The following is a 24,115-nucleotide window of genomic DNA, read 5'->3' on the forward strand; positions in this document are numbered from 1 at the left end:
TTCGGTACAGAAAGGGCTCATCGTCCCCCAGGGACTCACTCACTGACTTCCTGTTTGTAACTGGGTCTGCTTCTGACGTCCTGTTCTGTTGACAAGAATCCTGGGACCCTTCCTCTCTCCCACCCCACCCACCCCACATTAAAATAAACCAAACAACCCTTTTTCACAAAACCAGGGCTGTGCAGACGGTGAGGCCGAGGCTCCAGGACTCGGCCGCGTGCAGAGCCGGCACGTCCTTCTCGACCCGCAGGCCCGTCCGGGGCCCTTCGTCTTTCCCCCTCTTGCTGTTGTACACGGGAGTACCTTCGTCCCTTGTCTAACTTGCTGTTTCTGTAGATACAGGACTTGTCCCATTTCTGCACATTAACCTTGTTGCCCACCCGTTCACTAGGGCCTCAGGCTGACGGCGAGGCCTGTCGGCCGACCGTCTTCACCCCAATCACGCCCTCCTCCACAACGCAGGCACCTGGAGCTCTTCCTCTTGTCTCAGGCGGATGACTAGTGTCTCCAGGATACCAAGGTAAGGTTCTAATACTGCACATCTCTTTTGGAGTCGGGATTGATAGGTTATATTTCCCTAGAAAACTATTCATTTCATTTAGATTTTTATTTTAAATGGAGTTGTGACATAATTCTTAACTTTTTACGGAGTTCACGTAGACCTAGTAATTCTTCCTAGGTTTATCTCTTACTTTTGTTTTCGTTTATCTTCCTTACTATTGAGGTGAAGTTGCACACAGGGCAGTACACACCTTGTGAGTCCAGCTCAATGACTCTGCCCGTCCGTCCCTGGGGAACCGCGTCCAGGTCAGATCAGAGACTCTGGCAGCCAGGACACGCTCTCCTGCACACACCCCCGCCCCGAGTCAGTAACTCCAAGCTAATTACTCTTATTTCTTATTTTGGGTGGTGATCTTTCTACTAATTTTTTACTAGGATTGTGAATAATTAATATGTTTTACTGGTTTGTTTTCAAAGCACAGGCATTTGGATTTGTTATTTCTACCATTTTTCACTTTCTCATTAACTTCTGCTTTGATCTTTACACTACTTTTCCTTTACTAAGGTTTATTCTGTTTTCCAAGTTCTTGAACTGGGTGTTTAATCCATATATATTCACTCTTTCTTGTTCAATAACATAAATGTTTAAACCTGTGATTTTTCTTCCGAGCACTGCTCTAGTTGTTTCCCACGGGCTCTGAAGAGTTTCCATTATGACTATTTTCTAGATTTTATGCACTTTTGAATTGCATATCATCTTTGACCCAAGCATTGTTTTAGACAGAGTTTTTTGTTCTATTTCTTTTTTTAGTTTCCAAGTGTTAGGAGCGGCTTCTTTTTTTAGTTGTGCTCTTAAATTCAAATTTCATCACACTGTGATTAGAAAAAGTTATCTGTCCTAGTTCTACCTATTTGAATTTATAAAGGTTTTCTTTATTACCTAATACATGATTAAGTTTTGTTAATGTTTTCCATGAGCCCTTTTTAAAAAGAGCGTTCTTTAGTTTCAGGGTTAAGAGTCGGGGGTGTGTGTGTCTGTCTCTCTGTATATATCTATATATCACAGACCTTGTATTTCTTGCTATTACTTATTCTTTGCCCACTTGCTCTATTGGGGATTAAGAGGTAAAATAATTCTCCACTACTGGTGTCCTTGACAATGTCCTGATGAAGCTCTCCTCTTTTTTTGCTTTTCTGAACACTGATGGTATTTTAGTTGACACAGATATTCATCTGCACCTTTACTGTCGAAAAGCACCCATCTCTGTTTTCTGCAATGCATTTTGGCTTGAACCGAAATTTAACTGCAATCAAGGTTATGACCTCTGCTTTCTATGTGTACACCTGCCCACATGCCTTTGCATCCTACACTGTCAGGCTTTTTTAGGCTTTACTTGGTAATCCAAACAGAAAGTCTTTCCCTTTTAACAGGTGAATTTAGCGCGTTTATATTTTGATAAAACATCTGTTTGGATTTATTTCTGGATTTGTATTGTTTTGTTTTGCTTTGTTTCATAACTCAAAACGATTTTATTCTATGGCTTTTTTGTCTTGCTTGCCTTTGTGTGTGAAATTTTCTTGATACTTGGAAAGGTTTATATTTTTCATTCTAGTGGTTGTTTTTGTAACTTTTGCCTTCCTATAATACCTATACTTTGTTTCCAACTGTTCCTATCAACTTCCTGCACCAAGTACCTGACTAGTCAAACGTATCACCCTTCTCAGTGTTCACCTTTCTACACTTAAACACGCTTCTGCTTGATGTCATCTTTAGACAGTACGTTTTGATCGTCAGCTTCTGATGATGAGAAAACCAACATTCTTACGTATCCCAGCATCCTCTCCCTTCCCAGGTATCTTACTGACTACATCAACTCTAAGTCACTAGAATGTGGACCGTTTACACTGTACATTGGCTTTACCCTTCCAACCAAACAGACTCAACTCCTGCTGCGGTCCTCCCAGCGCCTCGCCTTCCTGACCCCACCCCGGCCCCCCCGCCCCTCTGGCTCCGCCCCAAGGTCTGCAGCTCCGGGTTCTTCTCTTCCTCTGGCCTCTCCTCCCCTCTTTGAGTGCTGCACTTGGTCCCAGCTTCATGGATTCTACCCGATTGCCAAGTCTTATTTCTTGGCAAAATGTTCAGGTACAGTTCTCACCTGCTCAGTGTCAACTTGTTTTCTGTGGAATTTTCCCCGTTATTTGTTTTTCTACACAATTTCTGGTTTTATGAAACCGTGTGATGCTGCCTCTATTACTCATTGTCGATGATGAGGTTTATTCAGTCTGGCTTTGTACAAAGGCTACACGGAGGAAACCACGGGCATCTCCTCTGACGTTAAATCCCAACAAAGGGTCTGGTGTGAGTTCCGTTCGCCTTCGCTGCCTCCCTCTGCCTTCCGCCAGCTCAGGGGCATTGAGACCTCCCCTCCCCCTCCCGTACCACCGCAGCCCCGCCCACCCCGCTGCCCCGCCAGCCTGGCCCGGGGCTCCTTCCCTGCACACCCCCTGCTCATTCCGGGCTGGGGGCCCTTCTCCTCCTCTGTGGAGGCTTGGGCTTTAGCTGTATTTCTTTTCTGCCCAAATTTCAGTTTGCCTTTGTGGTTTTCACTCTTCTCAGTACTTCTGGATGGCTTCCGGGAGGGAAGAGGGAAATGCTGACCTGCAGCACAGCGTTCGAAGCAGAAAACCAGGCCCTTCTAGTCTGACCGGTAACCTTGGACTCATAACTAACGTGCCTTCAACTTTATCACACTCACACCCATACTTGTACACACACACTGACAGTGGCCCGCCCCTCCCCAGCCCCCCACGCGTCTCGGGGTGGGACCCCCTCAGGCCGGGCCCGGCTGCAGCTGGAAGCACGAGGGCTGGTTAGCGGCTGCCCTGGCACAGGAAGAAGACAAGGGAGCACGGGAAACACATCCACACCGCGCTCTGCTACTACCTATTTCGTACTTCACTGACAGCAGTCCGTATTTGAAGTTTGTTTGTAGAAAAAGAACACAAGGCCTAACTGGACCGCCTCTTCTGAGGGCGCTGCTCAATGACTGAAGGCCGAGAGCTCCGCGGCGGTACCCGTCCAACAGCAGATTTACCCCCGGTGGACAGCACTCCAAAGGAGAGCGTCTCCTGGGGTCACCTGCACCGCAGCCCACACTCCCGCCAGCTAGAGCCGCCTCCTCCCTGAAGGCCTCCCCTCGTTTCCGAATTTCATCTCCATGATGAAACATACACTGCTATAAATTATTTTTCCTTTGTTTCCTCTTTGTCCTACATGTAGACACTACTGAAAACTGACATTTGTAAAACCATGTGCAGATGGGAAAGGAAGGGGACTCGACAAAGAGTTTGCTATCAGAGGGTGCTGGGTCTCACGGGCCAGCCTCACCTGGTGGCCAGGCCACGTGCACGGAGCAAAACCGCCACGGCCTGAATCTCCCTCCCGCTCAACTCCGTCCCCTGAGGAAGAGCCCTGGGGGCAGCACCTGCAAAGGCCCCCCAGACTGGCGGAGGCAAAGGCCTTCCTGCCGTCCAGGACGTCTGCCACAGCGACCTCTCCAGCCCACTCCAAGTCTCCACGGCCATCGAGGACCCAAGGGCCCTTGAGAGCTGGTTCTCCTCGGAGGGACTGTCTGGGTCGACCCTCACCCTCCATCTGCAGCAGGGTTGGACCACAGGGCAACATATGCGACGAGAAATGAACTGAGTCTGTGCCCGGGGGGGAGACAGGCCGCTATCTCAGGGGCAGTGGAGGCACCTACGCATGGAACATCCTCCTGGGATGCCAAGGGCTGGCCCCAGGAGAGGTAAGAGCGGGCATGCAGGGAGGGGGTTCCAGATGGAGGAGGAGGGGCACCCAGTGGGACCCAGACCCAGAGGGCAAAGGCGCGGAGGCGTGAAAACCGGGAAAGTAGGAAGCGTGCCAGGGTACACCGACTTTGGTTTCGTCAACTGATTCTCACGAGTCTCTGTGCTGGGGCGACTCTAAAGCAGCAACGCACTGTCCAGCACCTTCTGGAAGACGCGCCGGCGCTCCAGGGAGCCGGGGAACAGCAGGGCCAGAGCAGAGCTTTCTGGAAGGGCCCTGGGGAGGGGGCAGGACCCCCCGCGGCTGGGCTGCCTACCAGGGGCTGCATGAAGGCTTTGGGTGCCCCAGCACCAGTCCCGCCCCCGGAAAACCGCCCCCCCCGCCTCGCCCCGTGCCCCACGCCGGGACAGGGAGTCGGGCCGCTGTGCAAACAGACCCCTCCGTGCCTCTTCACCTGGCCCACTGGCCCCCCCCCGGCCCCCCCAAGGCCCAGAGCGACAGCCACATCCTCCACGACACGGAGATGAGCCCAGGCCGGCCGGTGACTGTGCCCTGCCGGCCTCCTCGCTCACACCAGAGCCAGGCGACAGTGCTTCTGGCCACGACGGGGGACCTGGGATACCACCGAGCCTCCCTCCTGGAACAAGCACTGAACAGCGGGCAACACGAACAGGATCCCAGAGAGACGGGGACCACGAGGCCGACCCGGCACCCGGTCTGAGGAGAGTCCAGGACGCAGCACAAGCCAGGGGGAGGGGCAGAGCCAGGAGTGCGGGAGGCCGAGGCAGCCAGAGGCCACGGCACGGGGTGGGCAGGGGGCCCCTGAGGACCCCGCAAAGCCGACTGCATACGCGGGAGAAACGAGGCCCTCGGGCCGAAGACTGAAGCACGAGGAAGAACGAGAGGGACCAGGAGAGGGGCCAGTGCCTGCTCCCCACAGCCAGGCTGCAGTCTCTGGGTCCACGGGGCGCTGGGCAGAGCCCTCAGGAAGGCATGGTCACCCCAGCAGAGTGCTGCTCCGGCACAGCCCGGGCCCCGCGGGGACCTGCCACCTGCACTGCCCTGCGTCCCTCTGCTGACAAGGCCCCTCCCTCGCCGTGTCATAAGATGTCAATGCTAACGGTCCCCAAGGAGAGCTCGCTAATACAGCATGACCTCCAAATAGAGACCGTGAGCTTCAGTTTAATTCAAGAGGGTGGCAGCTCATGCCCGGGCGGGGGGCGGGTACCCAGTCCCACAAAGCAACAGCCAGTGTGGGGAGCAGGGGACGTGCTCTCCCTCCCCCGACAGCGACTCTAACTAACACGGCCACGGCTGAGCACCAGGCAAGGGTGCTCATGCACACGAGCTGCACACAAGTTTCACCACAGGAGCCCAGCCCCTGTCAAGCCCCACAGACAGTCATGATGGGGCTGAGGGCCCGGGCTCCCAGAGGTGCCCACACAGGGCCCTCAGCCCAGGGATCCAGGCTGCTGCCTCCTCCCCAGAGCCCCCATCTGGCAGGGCTCCCAGGGCTCCCAGAGAAGACAGGATGCTGAGAGCAGAACAGAAATCCTCACAACACTGTAAAGCAACTATACTCCAATAAAAATTAATTAGAAAAAAACAAACAAACAGGAGGGGAATCCTGGTCAAAGCACACTGTTCTGCTCAGCTCTGGACCTGTCAAGCACCCAGGAAGGTCTCTGGAGGGGCTGCTGCTTCCTGGTGAGGGTGGGAGGGTCTGAAATGGACCTCCCTTGTCAATTTCCATCCCAGCCTAGAAGGACACACCGGTGCAACAGGCCGCAGGCAGCCACCACTGGCTCACCCAGCTGCTGACCTGAGCTGGGACACACCTTCACCTCAGAAAAAAAGAAGCCCAGCTGCAGAGTTTCCACCCTAGAAGGCCACTGCTTGAGTCGGCACATTTGCTATGAAGGAGAACTCTCACAAAATCCCTGGGGACCAGGGGCTGGAAAGATGGTCCAGGGTGGCTCAGCCACGGGTGCAGGGACGCCGGGAGCAAACCACGTCTAGGCAAACGCACGGGGAGGCCGTGAAGACACTGTGAACTCAACAGCGCGGTGAGCAGCAAATCGTTCAACGCTGCACAGTAAGAAAGCGGGAGACGAGACAGCGCTACGCCAGAGAGGGTCCCACGGAGACGCAAGGCGCCCGCGAGCCACAAGAATAGGGTCCCGCGGAGACGCGAGGCGTCCGCGAGCCACAAGAATAGGGTCCCCCCGGAGACGCGAGGCAGCTGCGAGCCACAAGAACAGCCCGTGCTCAGAGCCGCGTGAGGGTGGGATGGGACGTCTGTCGTACGTGATTTCCCCCGTGGAATTATGCCCATGACTTTAGCAGATAAATTAGCCAGTTTCTAGTCTGTGGCTGTTACAGTTTTGTGGGGGTGACCCTCTGGGGTTTTCAGTGTCCACGTCTCAAGTGCCCACCTTCCCGCGACCCCAGGTCACCCAGTGGCAGTGGACCTAGCAGCAGGGTGAAAGCAACATGCAAGTAACAGGAAGGATAAAACACCCGGGAATCAAGCTAACAAGAAACGTGCAAGGCCTACTAGAAGAAAACAGCCGTACTCAGGTGAGGTCGTGAGAGAAGCTGTGAGCACGTGGCCGCAGGGCGCTCCAAGCGGGAAGAACAGGAAGAACCGACCCTGCAGGGAGCTGGCGCTGCCCGCGGGAACCCGTCCACGCAGCACGAGTCCACCAGGAGGCCCACCTGAAACCTGGCAAGCGAGCTCTAGACCTTCCCTGGGACGGAAGATGGGAGAACACCTAACAAGACGCTGAGAAGGAAAATGATAAAAGGTCGTGCTGTGTCCGGTGTGAAAGCCACGCGGAGGTCCCGGTAACAGCGGCTGCGAGCTGTGCTCGTGCAGGGACGGCGGGCACTACCCCACGCCCAGGCCAGCCGTCATGCCGCCACCTCCGCAGGCTGTGTCTCTAGGAGCCAGGCAGGGCCTCGCAAGGCAAAAGTTTAAATCACCCGCGTTTTCTAATGAGACCTTTGCAAACTGGGCAAACCCCCAAGACTGGGTGCCCAGACTGGGAGACCCCGGGGACGCACTGCGTTCTTCCGCGTCCGCGTCCAGTGACTCAGCACACACTTTATCACCGCGTCCTGGTGCCGGCCCCGGGCGAGGCCCAGCCCCACAGGTTAACTGGCGTAAAGAGGCAGCGCGGTGCCCACGGTGCTCTCACAGGGTCTGCGCCCCACCGGCCACCTGCCTGCTCGCTGCAGCTCCTCCACAATGACCACCTGGGGGGCACGACTGAACTGAGATGAGCCGTGTGCAGCACGCAGCCTGCAGTGGCTGCAGCGTCAGGCCCCAAACCACGCCCGTGCCGTGGACAACAGTGGTGGCGATGCTGATGGTCAGAGTGCACTCGAGCGAATGCGGTGGGACGACAGCGCGTCCGCACAACGGGGAAGCAACAGGCACCGCTGCAAGGAGCACTTAGCTCCATCCTGAGGGGGAAGCAGGCTCTGCGGGACTGGAGAAACATTCCAGGAGGTGGGAACAGCATGACGAACGACATGGAAGGGTGAGAGGACATCATGTGCTCAGCGACAGCAGAAGGGCCTGGGGGGCCCAACAGGGAGGAAGTGAAGACGTCCACATGGGAAGGTGGGGAGCACGGCCGGCCGCACATCACAGAACAGCACAGGCTCCGTCCCTGGACGCTGCCCCAAACAGGAGACGCATTTAACGCCGCCCCGCCCCCGCCCCGCGCGCATGCTCACTTCCCTCCCGGGGGAGGAGCCTCGTCCTGAGACACGAGGGCCTCCGTGGTGAGGCAGCCAGCCTCCAGCCGGCCTCTGCGGGGCGAGCGGGAGAAGGGGCCCACCTCAGAGGCTCAACCAACACGTCCCAGCAAGTCCCTCGGGTCTTTTCAAACACGTGCACTCACGCCTCCGTGCGAGGCTCCTGAGAGATCAGCGTTTCTCTCGGGGTTGAGGAGGGGAAGGCAGGTGTCCGGGATGGAAGAGAAGGCGCAGAGGCTCCCGGGCAGGGGACCCGGGGCTGCGGGAGGCCCACTCCTCATGGTGCCACTGGGCACCTCCTCCGATGAGCCTGACCCACAGTCCTGCCAAGGACGAAGTTCTCCAGTTGTGCAGGACAGATCCAGAACGTGAAATGAGTCACCACCACGCACAGAGGTGCTTTTAATAATTCACGGGAAGCAGCTGGCAGACTGTGATAAGGCCGGGTCCTCCAGCGGGGCGGGAGGGGGGAGCACACGGGCGATGGCTGCCAGCGTTGAACAATGGAGGCTCGCACCCCCTCCTGGTGATTCACCGGCCCTCGACGCTGGCGTCGATGATGATGCAGTGTCAGCAAGGCCCACTGCGGTGGGCACAGCCCCTGGCAGGGCCACAGGTGGTCTCGCCACCATCCTTGCGATCCATGCTCCAGCCCCTCGGAGCCAGAGCAAGCGCTGCTGGTGCTTTTGCGGAAGGAGAGCCCGGGAGGCCTGCGCGTTCCTGGACCCGCCTTGCGGGGCTGTCCTCAGGTGGCAGAACCTTGCTGTAAAGCGCTTGCTATCAGGAGGCCCGCAGCAGCCTCAACATGCGTAGCCACGACCACACTGCCCGCTTCGAGCTGCACCGAAGCAGGAGAGCAGTGGGGGGCGGGAGCTAGTCAGCCGGGCCGCGCGTGCTCTGCTCCCTGTCCGGGAAGTGCTTCCGGAAGGGGCCCTGGGAGGCGGACAGTGGCACGGGTCTGTGAGGGGCAAGTCCCCAGAGTCAGAAGACGAACATCCAGTCCTCGCTCCCTGAAGTTATAAAGTACTGCAGCACTCTTTATAGAGTTAGGGTCAAGGGCTTCCCTGGTGGCACAGTGGTTAGGAGTCCACCTGCCAGTGCAGGGGACATGGGTTTGAACCCTGGTCTGGGAAGATCCGACATGCTGCAGAGCAACTAAGCCCGTGCGCCACAACTACTGAGCCTGCGTTCTAGAGCCCGCGAGCCACAACTACTGAAGCCCATGTGCCTAGAGCCCGTGAGTCATGACTACTGAGCCCGTGAGCCGCAATACTGAACCCGTGAGCCACAGTTACTGAGCCTGTGCTCTAGAGCCCGCGAGCCACAACTACTGAAGCCCTTGTGCCTAGAGCCCATGAGTCATGACTACTGAGCCTGTGAGTCACAGTTACTGAGCCTGCGCTCTAGAGCCTGCGAGCCACAACTACTGAAGCCTTTGTGCCTAGAGCCCGTGAGCCATGACTACTGAGCCTGTGAGTCACAACTATTGAGCCCATGTGCCTAGAGCCTGTGAGCCTCGACTACTGAAGCCCGTGAGCCACAACTACGGAAGTTCGTGTGCCTAGAGCCCGTGCTCCGCAACAAGAGAAGCCACTGCAATGAGAAGCCCGTGCACGGCAACCAAGAGTAGCCCCCGCTCGCCACAGCTAGAGAAAGCCCACGCACAGCAACGAAGACCCAACGCAGCCATAAATAAATTAATTAAAAAAAAAAGAAAAAAGATCATGTTTAGTTAAAAAAAAAAAAGAATCAAAAAAATCCTTTTGGGCTTCCCTGGTGGCACAGTGGCTGAGAGTCCGCCTGCCGATGCAGGGGACACGGGTTCGTGCCCTGGTCCGGGAAGATCCCACATGCCGCGGAGCGGCTGGGCCCGTGAGCCATGGCCGCTGAGCCTGCGCGTCCGGAGCCTGTGCTCTGCAACGGGAGAGGCCACAACAGTGAGAGGCCCGCGTACTGCAAAAAAAAAAAAAAAACAACTCCTTTCTGCAGCCATGGCCGGCCTGATCTAATTAGGGTGAGGCGTGTCAACGATACAACTACAGCCAGGGACGTCTTTCCTTGTGATATCAATTGCATTTAAAGAAAAAAACATGAATTGTGCTCACACTTACTAATTATGTTTGCTAATTATCAACAAAAAGTCAGACTGCCTTTGTCTTGTCATCTGCAATTAGCCAAAGATGCTTAAATTTTTCTTTTTTTCTCTCGCCTTTCCTACCTAGTGAACTGACTCTGGGCCAGCAAACAGCAGGTCAGCAGCTGCAGGTGGGAGAGATGCTACAGGAGCCGGGGCCCCGTTCGCAGCTGTCCTGGACAGAGGGCCTGGGGTTACAGTCAGCAGCCCCCGTAAGCAGACTTCTCACCGTCCAGGCCCAGAGGAGCCCCGCCCTCCCAGCACCCGAGACGCCCCCAGTGGCACCAAGGCTGTCACTGGAACGGGTGGGGGGGTGACTGTGCCCGCCCCCCCCCCGGGGCCCACAGTGCACTCTGGGCCACTGTCCCCCTCTTCAACTTCTTACTTCTCCATCCCCTCAGGGGTTTACACGAGAGCAGAAACCTCCCCCTAACCAAATGCATGCATTTTCTGGGTAATCTCACTCCCTGAGGGCTTGACTACGGACCTGTCAGGCTTCTAGCTGCCAGCCCCTGCACGAGCCTGCCTAGCCTTTATCTCCTCGGGGGCTGCAGGACCCCCCTGGAACCAGTTCGGGAGGGAGAGCAGGGGCTCACACAAGCTCCTGGACCGAGTGTGGCTCACCTGCACTCCTGGGCCCCGGGCACCGCCGTTTCTCATTTTCCCTTTAACTCAGAAAAAGAAGAGGGAAGTGAAATAACACGAAATAAGCTAAAGATTAGACCATCAAAGGCAGAGATCAGACCCAGAGAATGAACTTGAGGACACGGGGAGAGGGAAGGGGAAGCTGGGACGAAGTGGGAGAGTGGCATGGACATACATACACTACCAAATGTAAAATAGATAGCTAGTGGGAAGCAGCTGCATGGCACAGAGAGATCAGCTGGGTGCTTTGTGACCCCTTAGAGGGGTGGGATAAGGAGTGTGGGAGGGAGGAGATGTGGGTATATATGCATATGTATAGCTGATTCACTTTGTTATAAAGCAGAAACTAACACACCACTGTAAAGCATTGATACTCCAATAAAGATGTTTAAAAAAAAAAAAAAAGGCAGAGATGAAAAACCTGTCTGAGGAGACAGCTACAGCCCAGACCCAAAAGCAAGCAAGAAAGAACCAGCCTAAGGGGCCCATAGCTCCTGGCCTGTGCATACGAAGGCCGCCGGCACCTCATCTCCGCACATGGCCGTCAGCTCAGGCAAGGCCAGGCCCCGCACTGCTGCCCGCCTCTGCAGGGTCAGTACCACTGGGACAAGGCACGTTTCATCCGAAGCTCCCCATGGAGCACGGTCCCCAAGGTCCCCCAATGGCCTGCACCGAGCCTGGGGACACCAGGCCTGCCGGAGGCTCTCCACCCTGGCTGACATCAGACTTGCCCAGGAAGACATGAAATGACACCCCTGCCCGGGCCCCCCCGACCAGTTCTAACTTAATCGGTCTAAAGGAGGGACCAGGTGTCAGGATTTCAAAGGCCCTGGGTGATTCACACAAGGGACGGAAACTATACGGGTTGAAACTAAAAAAGAGCACAGGCTGGAAGGCACACAGCCCTGCAGCCCCGCGTCCCTCGGGGTGCCCAGGCCTCCCCAGCTCAGCGCCCACCCTGGCCTGAGGGCCAGAGCCAGTGGCCAAGTGCAGCAGGGTCTGTCCTCCCTCTTGCCCGGGAGGCACCGGCTCCTATCCACAAGCCCCAGGGCGGGGGAAGGGCCGAGGCATCAGCTCCAAGGCATCCTCACTTCTCAGCCTTGAGGCCTCGGGCATCAGATGCCCACGCACCTCCTCCTGCCTCGTGCACATCACGGAAACACGGCCCGAGGGCACACGCCAACTCAGGCCAGCACCGAGGGGGCGACAGAGGAGACACAGATCACTGAGTCCTCAGGACCTCATCAAGAGGAAGCATCAGGCTTCAAGGACACGACACCCCACCCCACCCCACCCCACCCCACCCCACCCCACCCAGGGCGGCAAAGTCGGTGGACGAGAAGGAAGCACCCTCCCCCCAAGCCCCCTCACCCCCTCCCGCCCCGGGTCTGGAGGCCAGGCAGCTGCGCTCGCTGCTCCAGGCGCCCCCTCCCTCAGCCAGCACGCAGTCAGGCTGCCTTCCCACCCCTAGGACTTCGCAGGCCCAGACGTGCCCCTGCTGCCCCAGGAAACAGCTCTCAGAGGCTCACTGATGAAATCCCATCACCGGGAAGCTCTGGGCTCCTCTCACGGCTGCCCTTACACACGGGACCTAGGGTCCCTCGCTAGACATGTCCTTCTCTGACTCTGAGTGGAACTGCCCCCCAGGACAGATGCCTGGGACTGGAGCAGCCAGGCAGGGCTTGGCTCGCTGGGTACCTACCCACCGGGAACACCCAGGTGCTTCCTGGCCTTGACTTGGGGACTCCGGACGCCCAAAAGCCCCCACAGCCCAATGTACAACTGCCTCTCAGACCGCCACGCTTCCCCCGAACCCGCGCTCCCCGATCCTCCCATCCCACCCCACCCCCGATTCCTCACCCAGCCCCCGACACTGAGGGTCGCAGCAGCGGTGGACAGAGCAAATTCAAGGATGTGTCTCTTCCACCCGGCGGTCATCCCCACTGTGCATGCCTACGAGAGGCGGGGCTGGGCGGCGCCGACACCGAGACAGGAGCCCGACTCCAGCCGCCAGTCCCAGTGCTCACGGCAGCTTCCCGGGTGCCCTCAACCCGGCTGGCGTGTGGCCCGGGCAGAGCAACCCGATGACGTGAGCAGATGCCCCTCCCCTCCCCACACCTGTGGCCCTCCTGTGCCTGGGGCTTCATCCCCTCAGCGCCCAGACCAGGGCCAGAGCGGCTCACGGTTTCTACAGGATGAGGATGCCAGAAGGCCGAGTCCCTCTGTCCCCCAGTGGGTGGTAAGGACCCTCCAGGCACGGGGGCGCCAGCCAGGGCTCCGGGGCCGTGTCTGCACGCGCCCAGGTAAGGGCTCCCCGGCTGCACGGAGGGCGGGGCGGACGTGATCTGACATCAGCAGGCAGCCCACAGCGACAGCAGAGAAACAAACGTGCCACACAGTAGCCACGCGAGGCTGGAGAGCCCTGTGCTCAGCGTGCACACGCTCCGGGGCCCGTGGGGTCAGCGTGTCGTGTGGCTGTGACCTGAGCAGGAGATGCACCACCGTCCCCACCTGAGAGCCGGCCGGGGGGAGCCCCGCAGTCTGTGCCAGGGGTGGAGGGGGTGGGTGTGTGGCCTGGCCACGGCCAGGGGGCCACACGCCTGTGCCTGCAGGGCAGGTGCCGACGCTCTAAGGTACCCAGGCCGGGCTTCCCTTTGGCCACCAGGGCCACCAACCAGGCGTGTGCCTCAGGGACTCACCATGTCGGCTCTTTGTTTCTGGCCTCCCAGCTCCTCCAGGGCCTGTGACAGCTGAGCCTTCAAGACAAGACAGAAAGTAGGTCAGTGGGCTTTCTCCTCCTGGGGCCGAAGCGACCACCCCTCCCCCACCTCTGCCACATCCACTGCTGCCGGGGGAGACCCCGAATTCCCACTGTTTGGAAAGAGGGGCCGCAGGAACGTGATAACTCGCCAAGTCCGCCCCAAGCCTGGCGCCTGAAGGGGAGAGAGATTCGGGCTGCAGTCTTAGCGCCCCTGGTAAGAGGCCGGGGACCGGGCCACAGTCCAGCAGGCAGGAGGCACTGACCAACCACAGCACTCCTCAAGAGGGGACCAGGACGGCGGGGGTGGGACACAGTCGTCGAGCCGCAAGGGGGACAAGATGAAGCAGCGGGCGCTGGATTTACCCTCCCTCCCGAACCAGCCAGAAAACCAGACGAAACCCCGGAAACAGTGGGTTCCCGGCATCCACGACACGCAGGCAGCACAGGGCTCGGATCGGAAGGAAGGAAACGGGAGGCGTGGCCCCCACCGCGCCGGCCCCCAGCCCCGCCCCCAGCCCCGCCCCCTGGGGCCACGGCAGGACGGAGCACAGGAGAGAGACCGTGTGAGCGGAGGCCTCGCCGGGGAAGACGTGCCCGCGAAGCTGCTCCACGGCCCAGTCACGCGGGAAATTAAAGGCCGACAGCACCCAGTGTCGGAGGACCGGAGCAGCTGCGGTCCACACGCGCCCCTCGGACGCCCGGCACGGGGTGTGGGCGTCGCGTACCCCCGGGGACCCTGCTTGAGCCCTCGCCGCCCTGGGCCGTCGCCTCCCCTGGGAGAGGAGAGCGAGGACGTGGCGGCCGCCCACCTGGTGCTCACTCTGCACTCAGGATCCTGAGGCGGCGGTGACGACGGGGACCCCGCGGGGCGAGCCTTCAACGGGGGGCTCCGCCTGCAGCGAGGACCCCAGGGAGCAGGGGGCTGGCGGGGCCGTGGGCCGCGTCAGAGGCTGACCGTCAGCCGCTCCTCACGGCTGCTCGCGTGACCGAGGCCGGGCGCTTCCTGAAGGGACGGCCTCCTGGAATAGCCTCGGGGAGGCACGATCCCTCACGGTTACGTCCCGCCCTGGCCAGGCTGGGTGCAGTGGAGCTGGGGGGGCAGGCACATGGCGGGGCTGGGGGGGCGGACAGGAGGAAGGGAACCGGCCGTCCCGGGGGCAGCACACCCCGGAGCAGGCGGGAGGGGACCCGTGACCGCAGGGCTGCGTCAGGCCGTCCGGGGGCATCACACTCCTGCCAGACCCCAGGCGCGAGCCCCCGGCCCACGCACCACGTGTGACAGCAAAGGGGGCACTGAGACCTCGCGTGGCCACTTTGATCTCTGAGTGAGAACTGCTGCCCAGCACCCGCCAGCGCAGGAGCGCAGGAGCCCAGGCGCAGGGGAGAAGCCGTCCCTGCAGCCGGGTGCAGGCAGGACAGGAGGCCGCAAAGCCCAAGGCTGCAGGTCTCACGGACAGAACGAGACCAGAGTCTCAGGCCCCCTGCCTCTCGGCTCCACTTCACACACAGGCTTGTGACCAAGTGGAAAGATAAAAGAGGCGAGGAAGCCGGCCGGTTGACAGGGGCCCGTCCAGGCAACGGCCCATAGACACACCGCTTCCACCTGGCAGCAGCCCCGAGGGGCAGAGAGGGCGCCTCCCCACATGGACGTCAGCCTGAAGGCAGGAGTGAGCCACGCTTCCCATGGCCGCAGAGCACGTCGGCACGTAAGCAGGCAGGCAGCGCACGTGCCGGGCTCGGCCTGGAGCCGAGGCTCTGCCGGGAAGTCCTGGCTCCTGGGCAGCCTGCAGGACGGAGGCCTTCACCCCTCAGAACCCACCTCTGCAGCTGAAGCAGCCGATACCTCTCCCAGACCCAGAGCCCGCCAGGCCCCACTGGTGCTCACAGGGCCACGGTGGTACTTCCACAGCGGACCTGGACCCCGTCCTGGCTTCAACAGCTAGTGTGGTTACCCTGCAGGTGATGGGCCTAGGACCACAGCTGCAACACCCCTGGGGACTTGTGGGAAGTGCAACGTTTCAGCCCCCCACGCCCCAGAGCTGGGGAGGACCCAGCAGATCTGTCTTCACGAGCCCTCCTGGCCACTCAGGCCACTGCAGGGGTGAAGCCAGACAAGAGAGATGAATCCCAACGTCTCTGCGTTCCAGCCGTGTGACCTGGAGCAGAGGTCTGGGCTGGGAGCGCCACAAGGTGAAGGAGCAGTTTTCAGCTGTTAGCCCCTCACAGAACGTGGACTGAGACACAACCACCCTCAGACCCGAACAGATCAACAAAACTAGGAGCTGTTTTGTTGTTGTTTTTTTTTAAAGATAAGCAAAATTGACAAACCTTTAGCTAAACTAATTAAGAAAAAAGATAAGGCTCAAATAAATAAAGTCATAAATGAAATCACCAAGGATACCATAAAAACACAAAGACTCAAGAACTACTGTGATCAACATTATACACCAAGAAACTGGACAACCTAAAAGAAATAAACTCCTAGAAATATACAAATAATCAAGAACGAATCGTTAAAAAAACAGAAAATATGGACAGACCAGTAAAGAGTAAGAAAAATCAATCAGTTAAAAAAGAAAACCAAAAACCTCCCTACAAAGAAAGGCCCAGGACCACATGGCTTCACTGGTGACTTTACCAAACATTTAAAAAAGTATTAATACCAATCCTTTTCAAACTCTTCCAAGAAAAATCGAAGAGAAGGGAACACTTCCAAACTAATTTTACAAGCCTAGCATTACCCTGATACCAAAGTCAGACAGGAGAAAAAAAAAAAAAAAAGACAAAAACCAAAACACCCACTGGCCAATATCCCTGATGAACACAGACGCAAAAATCCTCAGCAAAATACTAGCAAACTGAATTCAACAGCACATTAAAAGGATCATACACCGTGGTCACGTGGGATTTATCCATGGAATGCAAGGATGGCTCAACATGCACAAATCAATCAACGGGATACACATTAACACAACGAAGGATAACGCGATTATCTCAAGAGATGCAGAGAGAGCATCTGACAAAACTCATATCCTCTCATGACAAAAATTAATTAGGTACCAAAGGAATGTACTTCAACATAATAAAGCCCGTAGCTAATGTCATATTCAACCGTGAGAAGCTGAAAGCTTTTCTTCTAAAATCAGGAACAAGGCAAGGATGCCCACTCTCACCACTCATATTCAACATAGTAGTGGAAGTCCTAGCCAGAGCAATCAGACAAGAAAAAGAAACAGAAGGCATCCAAAGAGGAAAGGAAGAAGTAAAATTGTTGCTCTGCAGATGTTATGATCTTATTTATAGAAAATCCTAAAAACTCCACAGGAACCCTGTCAGAATTAATGAACAAATTCAGTAAAGTTGCAGTGTATAAAATCAACATACAAAAATAAGTTGCATTTCTATACGCTAATAATGAACCATCCGAAAAAGAAACTAAACAGTCCCATTTACGACAGCGTCAAAGAACAATAAAATACTTAGGAATAAATTTAACCGAGGAGGTAAAAGATCCATATACTCAAAAGACACTGAAAGCAGACACGGAAATGACATAGATAAATGGAAAGACATCCCGTGTTCGTGGACTGGAAGAATTAATACTGTTCAACTGCCCGCACTACCCAAAGCACGCTACAGATTCCATGTAATCTCTATCAAAATTCCACTGGCATTTTTGACAGAAATAGAAAAAAACAAACTAAAAAGCTTCTGCACAGCAAGGGAAACAACAAAATGAAAAGTGACCTATGGAATGGGAGAAAATATTTGCAAACCGTGCATCAAGGAGTTAATATCCAACATATATAAGGAACTCATACAACTGAATGGTTACAAAAACCCAAAAGCCAATTAAGAAATGGTGACAGGATCTGAACAGAAGTTTTTCCGAAGAATCAAAACAGCCAACAGGTAAATGAAAAGATGCTCAACATCACTAACCATCAGGGAAATACAAATCACAACCACAGAGATATCACCTCACACCTGTTAGGATGGGTATTATCAAAACGACAACAGACAGCAAGTGTTGAAGAATGTGTTGTGCACTGATGGTGCGAATGTAAGCTGGTGCAGCCACTACGGGAAAGAGTATGGAGGGGCCTCGAAAAACTAAAAATAGAACGTGGCCCTCGCCCATTGCCTGTGGCCTCTGCACGTCAGATCCGTGTCCAACCGCAGAGGATCCCCAGAGCCCGGGTCTCTGCTATTATTTTCTCCCTGTTTGCCTGCCTTCTGTTTTCCATGTATTTAGCACGTTGCTCACCTTGTAACTCTGTCTCAAGATTTTCCAGTTTGTTTCATCTGTGCTTTTTTACAGGAGAGTCACCTCAAGATCCTTATATAAGGGGAGCACTAAACACTTTCACAAGGAAGAAAAAAATCTGGATCTGGTGAACAACGTAGGGTTCAAAAGCTGCTGTTCTTCCTGAAGCCAAGCCCCCCACGGCCAGGGGACGGCGACAGAAATGCTGTGACGTGCGCCCTCACAGAAGTCCGGGCGGAGCGAGGGAGAGGGAGCAGTGTCGCGCCCACCTCCTCCTAGGCTGGGAGTTGGAAATCACTGCTGCACTCTGAAACTGGGACTTTCCACAGACCTCCATGCAGCAGCCAGCAGCACCATAATCTGTTTTAATTAAATAAATTAGAAAAACACATCAGGCTGATATCTTGAATCAAGGTGGCATGAGCCGCATATTTATAGCCCTGTCGACAGAGGAGGATTCATGACACATGCTACCGACTTCTGCAGCCGCTTTATTAGATGGAATAAGTAAAACCCGTGCAAAACGGCACCAGAGTCGGGCTGCTGGGATCCTCCCAATCTCAACACTTCTGCTTGGTGGTACTGAGATGTTTTTGCTAGAATCAAAGCATGTTTCCCATTAGAACTGACTGATTAAGCTAAATGGGTGAAATGTAATGCCTCTCTAAGAAGTGGATGCGTTTTTCAAATTCCCTGTGCCCACATCTGTGGGTCCCACTCCTTCCCCAGCAAGTGAAAGGTAGGGCCGACGGAGCAGCACGCCCCCTGTACCTGTGAGAGGGTGCCTGCCGTGGGCACACCAGGGGCTGGCCAGGTCCCATGGGGCAGGCGCGGCAGCTCTCACGTCAAGCAGCAGGGTCTCGGGGTCCCAGACAAGAGGAGCTGGAAGAGGGGGCTGGCAACTACAGCCTGCCCACAAATCCAGCCCACCACCGGTTTTATCTGTAAAGTTTCACTGGCACAGAGCCACACCCACCATCTACTGACGGCCCACGGCTGCTCCTGAGCTGTACAGCCGCAGAGCCGAGGGGCTGTGAGCAAGACCACGTGGCCACACAGCCCACAGCACTCACTGTCTGGCCCTTTACAGACAACGCCTGCTGACCTCTGCGTGAAAAGCAACAGGAGCTTGGGGGTGAGCGAGGAGGTGGAGAGAGGCCAAGGAGGAGAAGCGGGCAGTGGAGGTGAGAGGACAGAGCAGGGCAAAGACAGAAACAGACAGACACAAAGAGAGAACAGAAAGAAATACGGAAGGAAAGGGAAGAAGGCTGGAGGGAGAAAGAAGGGCTGGGTGGGGCGGGGGAGGGGCGGGGAGAGGGGCCCTCACCTCCACCAGGCACCCAGAGCCCAGGGCGCCCCGACCCTGACGCCCAGGCCAGCGCTCTCTCAGGCAGGTGAGGGACACTAATCTGTCTACACCGTCTGGCCCGGGGGCTGTGGGGACGTCTTCCCTGCACGCACCTGGCTGCTCCCGGCGGTCCCCCAAGACAGCGGAACAAAACGGGGACCGTGGGGCTGCGAGCAGTGCTCTGCTCTCGTCTGCGCTGCCGTGTGCCCCCAAACGGTGCATCACAGCCTGAGGACGGATGAGTCGCCTGGAGGCTCTGAGGAACCCTTAACAAACGGGTTCTGTAAAGTTACATAACTTCCTACCATCTGTCAATACGTGATGCTCAACTAATAAACTTCTGCCAGGCAGCTTGAAGCAGCTTCCAGAGGCTCCAAGTGCGGGTCGTTCTCTGAGACTCTGAGACGTGAAATGTTACTGTTTAATAAAACAAGAAGAAGAAAACTGCCCAAAGGACACCAGCCCCGCCCTGCACGGCTCGGCTCCGGCATGGGGCCACTCTGACCTGGAGGGTGAGGTCAAAGCCAGGCGCCTCTGAGCCTGTCCCCTCTCTTGAGGCCGTAGGAGCAGACCCACAAGGGACGGCACAGGGGCCTGTCCTGCCCAAACCCCGGCGTCCAGGCTCCAGCCTCCTGAGCCACAGGCCTCTCCCTGGCTGCTCAGGGCCTCAGAGGGGTGAGACAGGGTTCAGAGAGCCTGGGTGCCCCCCTGCAAAGGGGCCAGGCTGGAGATGGGAAGCGGGTCTGGGCCGGGGACCCCCAGGCTGCCCCAGAGCCTCACGTGCATGGAGAGAAAGCATCCGCCCGCTCCTCCCCCCTTACCCAGCCCTCCACCCGGAGCTGCACAGAAGCCCTCGGCTCTACCAGGAAACTGCTGGGACTGAAGGCAGGTCAGGCCAGCATCCGGGTTTTGTGACTTGCCTTAAAGGAGGCTCTGACAACCCCTCTCCTGGGATCTCCTGGATCTCCTAGGAGAAGGACCGACAAACCACACACGGAGCACACCTGACCCACAGACCACGGCTGCCACCTTGCTGGGTCTCCCATGTCCTGTCTGAGCCCAGTGCTTCCGGAAAGGCCTCCGGGAGCTCAGCCTCCCCCTGGTCCATGGAGGGCACGACCACAGTCATCACAATGGCCAGGGCAGTCCCCACAGGCCAGGCCTCTGCCACCCACCCTCGGCTGGAGGGCTGAGCACGCCTACGGGGCCTTGTGGAGTGAGGACGGGGGGCGGGGGGCAGAGCACTCGCAGGGCTCCCTCCACACGGCCCATCACCAGCCTCGCGGTTCTGGGCACAGAGGGCACCGCCTTCACACCCACTTCGCCCTGGGCTCCTCCCAGCTCTTTCCTGAACCCAGGACCTCGCCCCACCCCCGCCAGCCCCCTTCCTGAACCCCTTCCTGTTCTTCGCTAATGGGCTTAGTTCCTCATGTTGGGGTCACATTCTCCCTAACCCAGGACCTCCTCCTGGGATGAGACCCAGTCCAGGGGAGCCGCCAGAGGGCCCCCCACAGGAACCCCCCGCCCCCCCCCCCCCCGGGGGGCCCAGGGCCAGCGGGGGCTGGAGGCAGGCGCTGATGGGAGGTGGGCACCCCCGTCAGGGCAGCACATCCTCCAAGGTGCTCGGGGAGCCCCCCTCCGGGCCCATGTGAGAACAGCTGAGACACTACCGTGGGGCGGCCCCCTGACGGCCCGGCTGGGCGAATCCAGGGAGCTCGCTGATGGGGTGACGGGGCCGCTGGCTGCAACGCTCAGGAACGAGGCGAATAATCCCCAATTTGCCCAATGTTTCCCATTTCCCCAATTTCTCCCCTTCTACACCACACTCCCTCCCACCCTCCGGACACTAGAGAAAAGCCTTCTGCCGTGTGCGTGTCTCCCCGCACCTGTCACTTCTGTGCCGCTGCCGAGTGCTGGGAGAAACCCCTCGGGTCCTGGAGCCCCGGCCCCGGCCCTCTCCCCTCGGGTGCACAGCGAGGTGGCCGTGAGCGGTCCGAGCTCTAAGAGGACAGTGTGCACCACCGGCAAGAGAACGAGGGCAGAGCTCCCCGGAAGGCCGGAGTCCCACACGCTCCCTCTTACTCCACGCTCAGTCCTAACCCTAGAGCCAGGCCTGACGGCAAAGGCCCCTCTGCTCCAGCAGCGCCAGCTTGAACATGAACTCGGGCGCAGGGTCCTTCCTGCAGGAGGCTCTCTGCGGATCCCGCCAGCCCAGCCCAGCCAGGACCCCTCATCCTCATACTGCACCGGGCAGCTGGCTCCCCCAGCCCCCCACGGAGGCAGCTTCTCCCAGCCAAGCTCCCGCAGCTCGGGGCCAACCCAGAGCCACACAGCTCCAGTTCCCAGTGGCTCCTAATTGGGCGGGGGGCTCCTGGGGGCCTATGCTTGGCGGGGCCTGGTACAGATCAGGTCAGCGGACAGCTGGGGAGGAGGGAAGCAGGAGGGAGGGGGAAGGACATCCTTGTCCCAGTACAGGTTCCCAGAGGGCTGGAAGGAGACAAGAAGGGGTCTCGGTGATGTGCAGGAAAAAGAACCAAGGCTGAGGAGGAGCCCCTGTCCTGTCCGGGGCCCCTCAGTACAGTCCGCATCCCACCCTGCTGGGGGCCTGAACCAGGGAGCAGGACTGGCTGGCTTTGTCTGCTGCCACCTGGTGGAGACTGGGAGGCGTACAGCCCTCAGCAGGAGCAGACCCAGGCCTGACCCACAGGGCACAATGAATCCAACCACGATCTCCACTTTCCAAAGGTGATGGGTGTTTCCAACACTTGGAGTCAGTCAGCCTTTCTTCAGCTGCCTGCAGACACTCCAAAAAGGCCAGGGGACAGTGCCCGGTTGGCCTGGCCCAGGAATGCCCTGCTGCAGCCCCTCTGTGCTTGACCCTTTCCACGACAGCAGCTCAGGCCCAGGCGGGGCTCTTGGGGGGAATTCAAGGGGGAGGGACTTGGGGGGCTCCCTCACCTACAGGGAGGACATGTGCAGGACATGTGGAGAGCAAGAACCGCCCCCCCAATGGATGGCCTCGCTGGGATGGCGAGCAGAGCCTGAGTCCAGAACACTGAGGCTGGTCCCAGGGTAACCCCCAGACTCAAAGATGGGGATCTCAGGTCTTCCGTCCTAACACAGATCTGGGGTCGGTGCGGCCTGGGTGGAGGGCAGGAGGCCATCGGCACCCGTGTCCGGAGAGTACAGGGCAGGGACGGGAGTCCCAGCGTGGACAGGGCGGGGCGGCTGCCAGGGCTGGGAGGCCATTCCTCTGCCCCTCCTCTGTCTGGTGCCTCCCGCCCAGCGCCTGGACTGGCCACGTGAGCCCCTGTGGCGATGATGACGATGGAGAGGAACAGCCGTGGCAGTGACGCTGGCAGAGCCGGTGATGTCCACCCCCCCGAATTCTCCCGTAAGTCTGGGAGCTGGAAGGAAAGGCTGAGTGACCGCCCCGCTGCACTGCTGACCACAGGAAGGGGAGAAGGGGTCAGGCACTTTCGCTACCAAAACCAGGACAGCCCCAGGCAAACCGGGACAAGTCAGCTCCCTGCAGGCAGGACTCAAGGGGAGACAGGGAGCCAAAGGAACCCGGTGCCCGTCCGCCAGACGCCAGGGGCGGGGCTGTCCCCAAGCCACAGCCTCGGGCAGGGTAAGGCACGGTGACCACGCTGGTCAACGAGTTCCGAGGTCACTGACAGCCCCTCATCTCCAACACGCAAAAAGCCTCAACATATGGCATTGGAGGTGCCAGAACTGCCAACCTCGTAATGAACTGGAGCACACGCGGTGCCAGACAGGAAGGACCTCGTAACGTAAAAAGCGCCGGGGACGCTGAGGCGTCGGGGGGAGGCTTCCCCGAGAATCCCTCTTCACTAGTGTCTCATGGGGAGCAAATGTGTGGCGGTAAAAACGGCATGGAAGCGCCTGCACCGACAAGGCTGTGCTTGCGGGGGCTGGAGGCGGCCCTCCCCAGCAGGACTGAGGTCTGCACGCAACAGCGTCCGCAGCGCCCCCCCCCCCCCCGCGGAGCGCGCACGGACACTGGGCCCACTCACCTCCATCTCCGAGCTGTGCGCGTGCACCTTCTGCACCATGTCCTCGGCCTCGCGCATGCGGCGGGTCAGTTGGGGCGAGTACTCGGCCGGGGTCAGCTCACTGTCGTAGGACCCCAGGATGGCGCGCATGCCGTCCCGCTCCTGTGGGCACAGAGGGCAAGAGGTCAGGCCCGCGCGGGCGAGTGGCGTGAGGGAGACAGGAGCAGCGTGGTGGGCTTGGGGTCAAGTTCGAGGGGCAGGCTGCCAGGTGGGGCCCCCTGGGTGGCTCCTTGAAGAGCTCGAGCTGGACACTTAGCCCGACAGAGCCCACCAAGGCCAAGACGGGCTCTGGCTGCTCTGAAGCCGCAGCGCAGCTTGGCCAGTGCCCGGTGAGCCTGGGGCCCAGCCTCGAGCTGCACCGTCTGACCTGCGGGGACCAGCAGAGGGCGGGGGCTGCCTCCATCAGGGTCGGCACCCCTCCCTCCCCGAGTCTGCAGTGTCCCCCAGCTGGGCAGAAGGTCTGAGCCAGTGCTCTGGGTCAGTGTGACCTCCTGAGTCCCGGCAAACAGACCAAGGGACACACCAGTGGGGTCCGCCAGCAAGTGGGTTGGAGTAACCCCGCTCCCGTGACTTCTGACCTGGCCTTTGACCCAGCAACACTCAGAGCGAGGGTCTAAGCAGAAGATTCGGTGGGTAAGGAGAGATCCCTCTAAGCAGGGAGGCGGCAGGTGTCCAGCAGGGCCGAGGAGTCCTCCCAGAGCGCTGAGAGGCCCCAGGACCCCCGCGGCACCAGCTCTGGCCTCGGCAAGCTCCTCCCCACCACACCCCCGAGCCCATGGGGTGCCAGAGGCCATGGTCCTGGGCGTCACC

At 58.2% G+C, this 24,115-nt stretch overlaps 1 protein-coding gene across 11 annotated transcripts in view; it reads right to left on the reverse strand.

The window, feature by feature from the left end:
- Nucleotides 1-24,115, reverse strand: part of MAD1L1 (mitotic arrest deficient 1 like 1) — a 315,176-nt gene that overhangs the window by 106,134 nt on the left and 184,927 nt on the right. For all 11 annotated transcript variants that reach the window (XR_003436929.1, XR_003436928.1, XR_003436930.1 and 8 more), the window contains 2 exons: nucleotides 23,267-23,407; nucleotides 13,553-13,609 (listed from right to left, as the gene is read on the reverse strand). Coding sequence is in view for 8 of the 11 variants with exons in the window: in XM_027125595.1 (XP_026981396.1) it covers nucleotides 13,553-13,609; nucleotides 23,267-23,407 (198 nt within the window). In the remaining 3 variants the exon portion in view is untranslated. The remainder of the gene's footprint in view (nucleotides 1-13,552; nucleotides 13,610-23,266; nucleotides 23,408-24,115) is intronic.

Source organism: Aethalodelphis obliquidens, unplaced genomic scaffold (assembly GCF_003676395.1).
Source record: "Aethalodelphis obliquidens isolate GAN/ISIS:26980383/991018 unplaced genomic scaffold, ASM367639v1 scaffold30, whole genome shotgun sequence".
In the NCBI taxonomy this organism is placed as follows: Eukaryota; Metazoa; Chordata; class Mammalia; order Artiodactyla; family Delphinidae; genus Aethalodelphis; species Aethalodelphis obliquidens.